At 54.7% G+C, this 13,209-nt stretch overlaps 1 protein-coding gene across 25 annotated transcripts in view; it reads right to left on the bottom strand.

Annotated features, from left to right (window-relative positions):
* Positions 1–1,922: 1,922 nt before the first annotated feature.
* The window catches only part of Ptprs (protein tyrosine phosphatase, receptor type, S), a 61,571-nt gene continuing 50,284 nt past the window's right edge, over positions 1,923–13,209 (bottom strand). For 10 of the 25 annotated variants that reach the window (XM_087564792.1, XM_087564789.1, NM_001431740.1 and 7 more), the window contains 19 exons: positions 13,059–13,156; positions 12,106–12,359; positions 11,534–11,627; positions 11,191–11,406; positions 10,604–10,761; positions 10,425–10,436; positions 9,840–9,952; positions 9,259–9,356; positions 9,020–9,143; positions 8,558–8,733; positions 8,353–8,472; positions 7,187–7,341; positions 6,825–7,110; positions 6,481–6,659; positions 4,418–4,544; positions 4,216–4,341; positions 3,444–3,598; positions 3,226–3,361; positions 1,923–2,887 (listed from right to left, as the gene is read on the bottom strand). In XM_087564792.1, the coding sequence (XP_087420918.1) occupies positions 2,819–2,887; positions 3,226–3,361; positions 3,444–3,598; positions 4,216–4,341; positions 4,418–4,544; positions 6,481–6,659; positions 6,825–7,110; positions 7,187–7,341; positions 8,353–8,472; positions 8,558–8,733; positions 9,020–9,143; positions 9,259–9,356; positions 9,840–9,952; positions 10,425–10,436; positions 10,604–10,761; positions 11,191–11,406; positions 11,534–11,627; positions 12,106–12,359; positions 13,059–13,156 (2,696 nt within the window). In that variant the 3' untranslated portion in view covers positions 1,923–2,818. Of the gene's footprint in view, positions 2,888–3,225; positions 3,362–3,443; positions 3,599–4,215; positions 4,342–4,417; positions 4,545–6,480; positions 6,660–6,824; positions 7,111–7,186; positions 7,342–8,352; positions 8,473–8,557; positions 8,734–9,019; positions 9,144–9,258; positions 9,357–9,839; positions 9,953–10,424; positions 10,437–10,599; positions 10,762–11,190; positions 11,407–11,533; positions 11,628–12,105; positions 12,360–13,058; positions 13,157–13,209 lie in introns of all 25 variants that reach the window. The other 15 variants (XR_015628486.1, XR_015628485.1, XR_015628482.1 and 12 more) reach the window with 2 other exon arrangements.

Here is a 13,209-nt window from a genome sequence, read left to right on the forward strand (position 1 = left end):
AGTTTGAGGGTAGCCTAGGCTACATTGTTTTAAGCTGAGTATATTTGGGAAATGTACCATGTAATCAGTGCTGTTTTCATTTTCTTGTTTTAATATCCACAGAATTATGTAAGCTTTCCTTCTGATTTTAAGACTTTTCATGTCCAAAGTGACCACCACCTCAAAACCCAGAACCCTATGCTGTCCTGGCTCCAGCCACTGTTAACTCGCTTCCTGTCTACATCCCAGCAATGAAGACTTTCTGTCCTGGAGTCCATACTGTCACCATCTCTCACCAGCACCAGGTCCCTCCACACTGTGGCAAATGTCAGGGCCTTTATCTTCTTTGTAGCTTCGTGATATTCCAACACCAACACCCTTTGTTCTCCCTAGACATTTACATGGCTTTCACTTTTGTCAAGCTGACCTTGAACTCATGACCCTCATGCCTTAGCCCAAGTTGTGATGTGGGCCCCACTTCTCCCTGATGTTTTGCTGTGGAGAACAGAGGGACAGCATGGGTCTGTGGAGGTCTGTGACAAAATGAGTCTACAGGTGCTCCTCAGTGACTTGCTTTCTCCTGTCTCTGGCCAGCTGCAGGGTCAGGATGGGGCCACTGCACAGTTGAGCACGGGCTCCAGGAGGCTGAGGCAGGCAGAGCAGGTAAGTAGCTGTGGGGTGCAGACACATCAGCTTTGTCTGAGGGGCCAGTGGGTGAGAGCGACCAGAGCTGGACCCTTTGATCACCTGGCTGAAATGTGAAATGGTCAGATTCTCTGCTCTGTCTCCAGGCTACATGTGGCCCGAGTCTCCTGTGGTGACTCCCTAGTCTACTTTTGTTGCTGATCTGTAAAGTGACTGACAGACATTGACAGTGGGAGCTCCCGTGGACCTGAACTTTGGGTGTGGGAGGGAGGGAGGGAGTTCTGTTGCTCACAACTGCCTGGAAGCCAGGCCCAGGGAGGCCCAGCTCCTTTTGGCCACCATGGACAGGTGTTAATCTCATGTGGAAAATAAAGATTAATTTTGAAACAAAACCCTGGGGAGACAAGCAGGGTCAGTTAGCCAGGCCTCCGGCTCCATCATTCCTACATAATTCCTGAGCACAGGCCCTTGTCATAGCTGAGGAAATCCACGTCGCTGGAAACCAAATTTAGGCATATGCTGATTAGCCCCAGTAAAGGAGGCAGAGGCAGGAGGGTTGTGAGTTCAAGGTCAACCTCGGTAGGGATTAAAATCCCAAACTGAACATAAGGCCATTAAGGAAGTGGATACAATCACTTGGCCCAGGGTCTGAAATATCTGGTGCATGCTGTGGAAGCTCGTCAGGGTCAGGATTATCACTGCACATCTTCTATGCTTCAGACACAATGCCAGAGCACACCCCATAATAATTCCAGCCTCTGTATGAAGAGCCCACAGAGCCCCAGCTTCGATCCAGAGCCAGAGCTCAACAGCAGCAAGGGAGAATGGCGGAGCCTTGAAAGAGACTCAGGGCCGTAAGGAATGTTGGGCAGGTCCTCACCAGCCACCCAACCCCAGGTCAGGCAGCCTCCATCTCTCCAGAGGGATGGACTCAAGGTTCTGGGAGCCTATGATGGGGCCTCCTCCACTCCAAAGCTTACCCCAATTCCTTTACCTGCCTTCCTGCCTTCCTGCCCTTCTTGCCCTTCCTGCCCTTCCCCAACTCTGCCCTCACCACCCAGCCCTCAGCAGGTTTGATGGCTGCTGAGCCCATCGCCCCAGGGCTGGGGTGACAAACATTTGCCACCACGCCTAGCTCTTTGCCTGGGCGCTAGGATTTGAACTCAGAACCTCATATTTGAGTCTGCTAACCTCAGAGGTCGAGTCCCTCTTCTCTGGCCCAGTGGTCCCCAGTGTGGCCCTGCCTCCCCCCCCCCCCCCCCCCCGACAGCAGCAGCATTAAGGACCAGGCCATGTGCTAGGTCGGACGAATCTTTCTTTAATACAAACTTGGTTTATCTACATACAGGGCTGTCACCCGCTGCTTCTGCCCAAAAAACAAGCGGGGACGAGTGCTGACCCACTCTCCTACAAAGAGAGACCTCACTTGCTCTAGGGGGCTGCGTGTCCCCCAAGTGTCCCGTAGTCCCGGGGGTCCTCCATGCGGGGCATGGAGGTCAGGAGAGGACAAAGACCCTCTCTGGTGCGCCAGGGACTGGGGCAGTGAGGCCAGCCACTGTGTCCTGGTGGCCATGTCCCTGCAGCCTGGCCCAGGTGCTCCCAGCACCTCACCCTTCACATCTGATATGTCTGAAGATTGATTTAAAAAAAAAGTAAAAAGGGTAAAAAGAAAACCTACGTGAGCCATTCACACGGGGACATGTGGGAAGAATGCACACAGAAGCCATCAAAGTTGTTGCACAGAGCCGCCACACGACACACTTACTATGAAAAAGTTGGCCTCCCACAGAGGCACAAACAGTGATCTCGTTTGTTTTTCAAAAATTTGACTGGCACGATTTTGTTTTTTTTTTTCTTTAAAAAAAAAAAAGAAAGATGAAGAAAAAAATACACTATTAAAAAAATGAAAAAAAGAATGTTGCTGACAGGCAGGCAGGGAAGTGTGGGAGCAGAGTTCTGTCCCTTGTGACCCCAGCTATGGGGAGCAGTGGCTCCTCTACTCTCCACCCTACCCCCCACCCTGGAACCTCGTTTTGGAGTCAGAAGGGAATGAGGAATGTGCCCTTCAGAAGGCAGTGCCTGTCTCCAGGGAGAGGAGGTTTCCTCCCTGGGCCGCCTCCCACCCAGCACCGAGGGCTGGGCTCACATTCAGGGCACTTGGAGCTGGGTCGAGGTGTTGGGCGGGGCCCATGGCTTATGTTGCATAATGATCAAAGCTGCCCAGGTATTCCAACGCCGCCTGGAAGCAGAACTGGTACTCATCCTACAGGACAGAGGGGACACTTAGGCACGTGCTCCTGGAGGGTCCCACGTTCCTCCCCCATTCAGGGCTGTGGCCTCTTCTCTCAGCCAGCCCAGTTCTGCCCTGGTCTCAACCTTCCAACCCAGAGGGTAAGATCTCTGACAGACCCCAAACCTGCAGGGTTGTGGTACAGGGGTGGGGGGCTTCTTTGCCAGAGCTGGGGTTCCATGCTGGGGCTTTGGCACATCCCCTCCTCAACCACAGGGGATGTCTGAAGTGCACCAACGATCAGCCCTCAGGGTTCCAGGAGGGAGACTGAATCTCAGCATGCAGGGACTTCTCGCCTATCACCCCCATACCTCTGTCTGCACCATGGCAGGCCGCTGGGTCCGAAGCACCTTCACTGTCTGGAAAATGTCCACCACCCCCTCGTAGCGCATTCGCTCCAGCACGATGCTCAGAGTGATGAATACTCCGGTCCTGCCCACTCCAGCACTGTGAAGAGAGGGGATGTGCGGTCACATGGGGGGCAACCTCTCCATGGCCTCCAAGACCAGAGCCCAGGTGTGGCACTCACCTACAGTGCACCGAGATGGGGCCATCCTGGCCAAACTGCTCCTTGGTCTTATGCACTTGGCCGATGAAGTCAATGAAGCCTTCCCCTGACTTGGGTGCACCCTGCTCTGGCCAGTCCGTGAACTGGAACTGTCGGACGGTCCGGGACTGGCCATCCTGGGAGGATAGCTGGGTCACCATCCCTGTCCACTGTCTAATGGTGGCTTCCACACAGTCCATGAGATTGTTGCCTGGGGCCTTTTGTCATCCAAGATGCTACCTTCCATTGACATTGGCCGCCCACATAGCTGACCATGGCACAACCACCCATGCTGCTGGGTTTGCCCCAGTGATCGTCAGAATCCACCACAGCTCTCAGAGCTGCCGAGCTGCACCCACCAACTCCTGCAGGCTTCCTGCAGCCATGCTTAGCTCCTGCCTACCTCGCCCCACACAATGGCTCTGTGAGCATCAGTCCTCAGCCACCAGAGCTCAGCCCCTCATCCCATCATCCTGTCCAGGCTCTGGTTTTCTGTCACCCATGGCCATTGACTGGCGGCCATGCCACCTCCTCTATGCCTTTTGTTCTTGCCATAGTGTCTCTCACTGAATCTTGGCTGGGCTGGCAGCCAGTAAGCCACAATGGCCTATCCTCCTGCTTCTGGGGACACAGGGCTGAGGAGGCAACAGGTGCAACAGCCAAACCCACCCTCAACCTGGATGCTGCAAATCCAAACCCAAGTCATTAGGGACTTTACCTCCCCACCCCAGCCACTCCCACAGCCAGCACTCACCCGGGCATCTGTGACCTTAAACTCACGCAGAATGTACTGTGGCATGTTATACTCTGCCATCGGGTCAACCACAAAGTACTGGTAGCGGGCAGAGCGCTCAGCTGGCCAGTACTGGTGGCACTTCTCCTGTGGGCAGAGGGGAGGGTCAGCACCGTGGCCCTGAGTGTGCCCTCAATCCCAGTTCAACCTGGTACACACTCACCCGGCCCATCTCGCGGAGCTTGGTGAGCATTACCACAATAGTGGAGTTGTTCTCCCACAGGGCACGCCAGAAGTCCTCTGTGGTCTCTGCCAGTGGACCCTGCGTTGCAATGTAGGCTTTCTGCTGTCTGCAGTAGGGAGGGCACAGGCACAGGATCAGAGCCGTACTCTCCAGAATGCCCTGCCCAAGTCCCTCAGCCTCCAGGTGAAATTTAAATCCCTTGGAGACACTGCGAGGTACGCATCTTCCATCCACTCTCCAAAGTCACCAGACCACTATGTTCAGCTGGGCCAATGCAAAGTTCTCTTACCCCAGGGCCCTCATACAGACACCTGCCCTGGTCAGAACTACACATACACCTATACACACACCTACACACCTACACACACACACACACACACACACACACACACACACACACACACACACGTTTCTTAGAAATCGTGTGAGTCTATGAACACATGTGCAGAGGCCATGGGAAAGCATCGTCTCCTAGAAACTAGAGTTACTAGACTGTGGAGCCCCTTCAGTCCAGCGCACCAAACCTGGGTCCTCTGCAAGAGTAGCCAGTGCTGAGCTGTCCCCCAACTCCCTAGTGAGACTTTGCTTTTAGCTCGGTGTCACAGAGGTGTTTAGGCTCTTCCTGTAACCCTCATGATGACAAGGCTAGTCATGGGGCCACTGAGGAGGCTCAGTGGGCAGAGCTTGGTTTGCAAGTATGAGACACTGAGTTCAACTGCTGAGGTTTCGTCTTTCACTGTCTACTGTGAGGCTAACTGCAGGCCTCCAAGACCTGGAGTCTGCACGGCAGCCCGTGACCCTGTCCTGAAATTAATTCTGATTGGTAAATAAAGATGCCAACAGCCAATAACTGGGCAGAAGAGACAGGCAGGGTTGAGGTTCCACAGGCTTGGGAGGAGAGGAGAAGCAAGAGGAAGAGGCCGCTGCCATGGGGTAAGAGTCAAGAGAGCATGGCCCTGAGGGCTGCTCAACTGGAGCTAGGAGCAGGCCAGATGAAATGCAATCAGTAATAACTTGGGATATCAGTAGAAAACTAGTTTCTAACAGCACAGAGGGCGGGCAGCCGCTCAGCTCTTGTGTTGTTTATTGTGACTATAAAGGCTGTGTGTGTCTTTCATCCAGGAACACACATAGCCTAAGCCAGGATTTAAGTAATTTGTACTACATTCACTCCCCAGTGCCGGGAATGTGGGGATAGAGCAGTCCTGGGAGTCACTGCTCAGCCAGTTGTGTTGTCTGAGGAGAGCACGCTACAGCTCGTCTATCTGAGTGCTTGGTTCCCAGTGAGTGGCACTGTTTGGGAAGGATCAGAAAGTGTGCTCTTGTTGGGGGCAGTGTGTCACTGGGGTGGACTTCAAGGATTCACAAGTTCACAGCACGTGGGCCCATGTCTGCCTCCCTCTAATTTGCAGACAATGTGAGTTCCCAGCTACTCCTCCAGCACCTTGCCTGCCTGCCATGGGTCATGGCTGACACTCTCAGAATGAACCACGAGTCCTGAATAAACTCTCTCTTCTGTATGTAACTCTGGACACACGTCTCGTCACAGCAACAGAATAAGGCAGCCGGTCTAAGCTACTTTAGCAAGTTTCAGGCCAGTGAGACACCCTGGCTCACTAAAACAGTGTCCCTGATTCTGAGGAAAACCACCCAAGCTGATCTCTGGCCTTTGTGCACATCCACACACACACATGCACACGTACAGGCATATAGATGTGGGCACACACAGAGACTCCTACACAGACTCCCATGCAAATACACAGGCTCACACGCACCTTTCCCAATCAAACAACAACAAAAGAGCCAGGCTGGGCTGCTCAAAACCTAATCTCACAAAACCAAGGGCTGGGAATGCAGTGGGGCTGAGCCCTTGCCCAATACACGCACTAAGCCTGGGGTCCATCCACAGAACAGACCACTGTCCACATCCCCAAGGCAGCCTTATTCACAGCAGTGAACTGAAGATGGTTGTGTGTGTGTGTGTGTGTGTGTGTGTGTGTGTGTGTGTGTGTGTGTGTGTGTGAAGGTCAGGACCAAGGCACCTGTAGCCGTCGATGAAGCTGGCATTGATGTAGTCAGAGCCCTCGACACCACGAATGGGCTGCAGGCAGACACGCGAGCTCTCGTACGGCAGGATGTTCACCAGGCGGTTCTTAAACTTGTTGCAAGGCAGGCTGGCAGTGATGAATCTCGAAGTGTGTGCCTTGGAGCTGGCAAGCCTCTGTGGGATGAGAGGCAGGGAGGTGGTTGGTCAGGACAAAGGTGGCGGGGCCAGTCAACAAGATCACCAGCACATTTGTTTTATTTACTGTGTATGTGTGGGGGTCAGTTGACAGCTGTGGGAGTCAGTTTTCAGCCCACCCGTCCACTGTGGTCCCGCAGTCACCTTGAACTCAAGCTCCATTCCTGTGACATGCTCGCCAGGCTCCACCTGGGCCAGCTTCTGGATATAGGTGTAGAGGCTGCGCGCGGGGACCTCGGTATTGCCACAGCCCACAGCCTCCAGCAGTGCCTCGTGGATGAAGCTATACTGATCCTCTGTCTGCACCATGTAGTTGCGCTGTGACCGCATGAGTGTCACGTGTCCGTACACATCCACCGTCTTCTCTGTTCTGATGCGCTCCAACATGGCATCAATTACAATGAAGCAGCCAGTACGCCCCACACCCGCGCTGTGGGGACAGACACCATGGTCAGGGGACAGGGATGCAAAAAGACAGGGACAAGACAGGTCAGGGTTGTGCACACCTGCAGTGGACCACAACTGGGCCAGCGTCAGGCGGGTTGCAGGTCTTGACTCTGCGCAGAAACGCCAGGAAGGGTGTGGGGTACTCGGGTACCCCGTGGTCAGGCCATGCTGTGAACTGAAAATGTCGTACCTCACGCTTCTCACTAGAGCCATTCTGAAAAAGAGGGACAGCATCTGTTACTGTAGGCTAAGTGCACCAGGGACACCTCAGTTGGCACTACCCTGACTTAGGGCTTTTACAGGACATCACCGCGGTGCACACGTGGTTCCCACTCGTCAGACAGAAGGTAAGTGCGTGCACTAACCGCAGTCTGGGGCATTGCCAGCTTCCCTCCCCCACCCTGCCTCCCCAACTCCAGAGGAGTCACCGCATCCAGCTCTGGGGTCTTGCAGCTCCTCCAAGGACCACCTCCCTCTGCTCTCAGCAGCCCAGCCTAATTGTCCCCTCTGCTCACTCCTCCAATTCTAGGTGCCATGTTGGCCCCTCTCTTGCCTGCTGCCCACTTCCATGCCCATTTCCTTCTGTGCTCTACCACCACGAGAGTCACTCCACAAAGGCAGGGTGCTGTGTCTGCGCCATGGCAATGGGCAGCACAGTCAGGATGTTTCCATGTGTGACTGCGCCCTCCTGCCATAGGCCCATTCACCTGTAGGAGGTGTCTAGGGCCCTATGCATCCCTCCTCCCCCTGTAAGGAACTGTAAGGAACATGCAGGAGGCTTCTTGCAGTCAGAACTTGGGACAGACAGACACAGCCACACAGCAAGATGTACTGCAGATGAAGATGTTTGCTTCAAGGACAGAGAGGGAGGGGACATCAGTCTGCACAGGGTGACCTTGTCCCTCCCCAGCAGGATGGGATAACTTTCAGATGGCAGAGTCCGGCCAGTTCAGAGACAAAAATACCAAGAGTGGGCAGGACCACGTTACAGACGTGGTTACAGACGTGGTTACAGACGTGCTGCCTGTAGCACAGAAACCGCTCATGGGGGCCAGAGTGCGGCAGGTAGCCAAACTGGGTCCTGTGCTGACCTTGTTCCCACCATGGCTGCTCATGCCGGGCTAACTCTGAGCTTTGATTCCTCCAGCCCTCAAGTGGGCCCCCAGGAGTGCGGTCAGCCCAGCACATGTTTACTCTATACAATGCGTCCCCATCCAGACCACACCTTGTGTAGAGAAAAGGTCCTGACACAGAAGGTGGCCAGCTCCATAGTATCTAGTAGGGTGACCTGGATGAAGCCGTATGTCTCGGTGCCTCGGTTAGGCCAGTACTGGTCACATTTGACCTGTGGGATGAGAGGGACATGAGCTCAGGAAGGTCAGGCAGCACCTTGGAAGCCTCAGGGCCAAGCCTTGCCCATAGCGCCTCACCCGTGATTTCTCCTCCAGCCGTGTCATCATGACCACAGTGGCTGACCGCTGCTCCCACACCATCCGCCAGAAGTCCCCAAAGGTCTCAGGCAGGGGCCCCTGCGTGGCGATGTATGCGTTCTGCCGCCGATAGCCGTCCACATAGTTGGCATTGATGTAATCACTACCCATGATGCCTGTAGCCAGGCAGGAGGTCAAAGACAGTTCTGTGGGGTTGTCCAACTTGTCCTCTGACACACGCCCTATGGCCACTGTATGAATGGCCCTTTGGCTCTGTTGCAGCCATCTGGGGCCAGATCTCTCTCTACTGGGCCCACTGTGGCAGTCAGCCAACCCTGCCACACTGCAGCTACTGTGGCACCTCTCCCATAAACCATAGCAACGCAGAGCTGACCTGACCCTTGAGGATCAGTGCTGCCTAAACAGCACCCACCACACCCATGCAGCCCAGATCCCTGCTACCTTCTAAAGGCTGCAGGATGACTCGTGAATGGTCATAGGCGATGACATTGGCGTATCGGTTCTTTGGCTTGTTGGCCTCCAGGTTCGAATGTTCCCAAGTGAACTGCTGGCCAGGGTCGATGGACTACAGGGAATGAGTAGGTTCAGGCATGAGTAGGTTCAGGCATGATGGGAAGAGGTGTAGTGCTGGGTCACCAGGGCTGGGGCATCAAGCAAGTCCTACAGTAGACTCAGCTCACCTCATACTCCTGGGAGAGCTTGAGGCTGTCGTTGGCTTTGAGTCTCTCCATGTGTTCAGCCATGTCTGTGATGGGAATGGGCGGGTGGCTGAGCATACCTGTGAAGAGAGGAGCATGGGGACAGCAGGCTCAGCTGCTGTGGCTATGGAGGCACTGTAGCTAAAGGACATGAACAGGTGAGCAAGACTGGAGTAGTGCCACCTGCTGTACAGCCAGAGGATGGGAGCAAGTGAGGCCTGTGGAGCCCTGGTCCCTATAGTGCCCAGTGTCTTGTGGCAAAGACGGAGAAGCAGAGGCAGCCAGTGCACCTCAGAAACATGGTGCATGGATCCCTGCCCTTCCCAAGCCGGGGTTGGGGGGGTGGTTCTCCAAGTGGGTGTGGTACGTGACATATATGCTGTGTTGTGTGTGTGTGTGTGTGTGTGTGTGTGTGTGATGGCCTCTCCCCGACCCTTCCCAGTTTCTGCGTCTTGACTCTTACAGCTGAAGTAGCTGGGGTCTCTCACCCTGATGTTGATACATCAGACCTGAACCTGAGCCTCAGGCCCTGCCAGCTGCTTCTGGCCCCAGTCAGTGCGTACCTGGCGTCTGGAAGTTGATACGTCGCATTTCCACAGGGTCCTTGGGGTGATGGGGGGCGAGGTCTGCATTGTTCAATAAGCATTTGGTGCGGGGCTCTGAGTCCTTGCGTTTGCTTCAAGGACAGAGAGGGAGGGGACAGCCAATGTTAGCACATGCCCCAAAGTGTGTGTGTGCACACTCAGGGACACATGACCCAGGGCCTACAAACATGTGGTAGGGAATGGGCCATTTACACACTGAGCCCTAATTTTATGGAACCTCAGTCCTACAAAGACCCTTGGATCAGAGACTAGCATAAACCTCAGACTGGGTCCTCTGCCTTAGCTGAGCCCCAAATCCAGATGGATCCTTCATCATAGACTAAGCTTCAATCCCAGACTGGGCCACAATTCAAGACAAGCCTGTATCCCAGATTAAGCTCCAAGCCGACTAAGCCTCAATCTCACCGAAATTCCAATCCCATACTGAGTCTTGATCCCAGGCCCTTGTATAGACACGTGTGCCACCTGGAGAACTGAAGCAGCCACGTCCCATGAGCCCAGCTCCAACCACCCGTCATCCTCCTGCCTCAGGCCAGTCCTCACCTGTCAGGCTTGCTGTCCCCAGACCGGATGTAGGTGAGAGGAGAAAAGACAATGTCAAGTAAGACTCATGCAGGTCAGACAGAACCCCTTCTTCTGTGACTACAGTGGCTTCGCAGCCTTGCTGACCCCCAGTTTTTGTCATCTGGAGCCTGCTCAGAGGAGGGTCCCTGGGCACTCACTTCTTGTACAGCAGGATGGCAATTACGATGCAGATGATGAAGACCACGGCCAGCACGGGCCCGATCACCCAGATGAGGCCCTCCTCGCCATCCACAATGGGCTGCGGGTCTGGGTTGTCCAGTTGGAAGGGGTCTGAGAAGGGACTGGCTGCAAATGTCTGCAGGAGAGTGGCAAGAGAGGGGCCGTCATTAATGCTGGCCACACCCAGACACCTGCACCCGTCCTGCCCTCTGCTGCTGCCGCCCACTAGGCTTCTCCATCTCCTCTGCAGCACAGAAATGACCGGCACTTTTCCTGTTGAGCTCCTGCTGATCCTTCAAAGCCCAAGCTAAAGTCCTTTCCTCTAAAGGATGAACCCTTGAGATCCCACCTGCACCCTATGTCCAGTGGCTTTCTCTGTCCAGACCTGGCTGCCTGGGGGTTCTTAGTCTATGCTTGGCTTTGGGGATCAATTTGGGTCAACCTCACCGAGAGGCCCACACATACATCAGCCCCCAGGTGACCTCTGTGCCTCCATTTCTTTAATTATTTCCAGGTTGGTGGAGAAGCCTAGCTGGTGTGTGGGCAGACACTGCCAAGGACTTACAGGCTCATTCTTCTGCAGCACAGCAAGTACAAAGAGGACATAACGGTGGCCTGGCTCCAAGCCCCTGTTGTCAAAGCCACCATATTGCTTCTGGTTCCCAGGATGGAAGACAGCTGGCAGGATGGAGAACCGAGCGGCGATGTAAGGCCGAGGCACCTCCAGCTGTCTTGAGTGGCGCAGGCTGCGCCTCTGCAGCCGGGAGAGGTCCTGGATGAGCTGCAGGGAAAGCGAGCGAGCGAGCGCCATGAGGGCTCAGAGCTCCCAGGGAGATCTCAGAGCTCCTGGGGAGATGGGCATCACAGCCCAGCTGTGTGCAGCACCTGTGGGATGGGCGTGGCCTCACCTCCTCCAGATCCATGTCCTCTGGACTACCTAGTAGGATAGGGAACTGGCCACCACGAGACTTCCGAAGTGGGACCATCACAATGAAGTAGTTCCTGTGGGAAGAGCTTCAGTGACACCATGCCCCAACTGCACACAGTACCACACCACACCTCCATGTTCCAGTTCTTAGCTATCTGCCTTCTGCCTATGTCATGGTGTGCCAGACCCCAGTGTCCTGTGTGTCCCTCAAAGCCCACATGATCTTACACACTTTCCCCTGTCTTCCAGGCAGCCTCTTGAGTTCCTCACTGCGGACTCCTAGTTAGGCCTCCCTACTAACCTGAAGCACAGAACTGAATCCTTTCAGGGGCCTAAGGTTGCCCAGTGAAGGGTCAGACTTTGTGGGACAGTCACATGACGTAGGTTCACGTGACTCTTATCTCGATAAGTGAGGAAATAGAGGCACAGAGAGGGTGCACAGCTTGATGCAATCACTCGCACGTGTGCATGTACGCTCGAGTGCGCGGGCACACACACACACACACTGGGTTGACAGCTATAGGGACAGACATAAAGGAAGGGTCAGCATACTGCACTGTCACGGGACTCTGGCCATCAGGCAGGTAGACCACAATGGAACCATCGTTGTCAGGCTTTGGGGCGACACTAGGCTTGCCACTGAGCATGTTGAAGGCGGTCCTGGCGGTGACCGTCTGCTGCAGGCCTCCCAGGCTGCTGCCACGGTTGGTGAGCACGAAGTTATAGAAGGTGTGTGGCTTGAGGTGCGTGATCAGCTTCTTGGTAGTGCGGCCATCCACGTCCAGTGTGAGTCCATTGTACTGGATCTGTGGACAGAGCTGGGCTCAGCAAGTAATGGACTGGGGCCTAGCGACCTCAGTGGAACTGCAGCCTCGGAATGAGCTGCTCAGGCTGCCTGTCCTGGACCAATCTTGACTGAACCTTACTCCCAGGTGAACCCCTCTGAAGGAATCGAATCTGAGGCTTAGCTCCTGAGTTCTAATTCAGTACAGAGTTGACTGAGCCCCAGTCCTAATATAAACTTCAGGTCCAACTAGGCCTTGATCCCTGGTTGACCCAGGTTCAGGACCAGCCAAGTGGTCCTTAACTCTAAGTCCCCAAACTGACTAAGGCTGAGCAATATACTAAATCCCGGCTTCAGGTGGAACCCCAGCTCCTAGTCTTGACTAGGCTGTAACCTGACTGAGTCCCACCCCTGACTGTTCCTTGTCCCCCACCCAGGCTGTGCAGCAACCCTGACAGATCCTGATCCCAGGCTGTGGTGGATCCTCTTCAGTCTCAAACCTACCTGACACTGAAACCCACAGCCTGGGCTGCAGACGCAATCTCAGACTAAACCGTGAATCCTAAATGTCATCAAATCCTGACCTCAGGTGGCCTTGACTATGCTCTGAGGCCAACGGAAACCCCAATTTCCCTCAGGTTCCCATACTCCTAGCAGGGGTACCTAGGGGCCTGCTCCCAGATCTTCCCCCTCACCCTCCACCCCCCACTCCCGGCTGTACCTTGTAGGGCGTGGGTGAGTTATAGTTGTCAGGGAACTCCCAGCTTAGCAGCACTGAAGTTTTCATGATCATCTTCACCTTGAAGTTCTTGGGGGAGACTGAGGGCAGCAGCAGGCAGGGAGAGAGAGAAGAGACAGCCTAGTAAGCACCG

This window comes from Rattus norvegicus, chromosome 9 (assembly GCF_021556685.1).
Source record: "Rattus norvegicus strain SHRSP/BbbUtx chromosome 9, alternate assembly SHRSP_T2T, whole genome shotgun sequence".
NCBI lineage: Eukaryota > Metazoa > Chordata > Mammalia > Rodentia > Muridae > Rattus > Rattus norvegicus.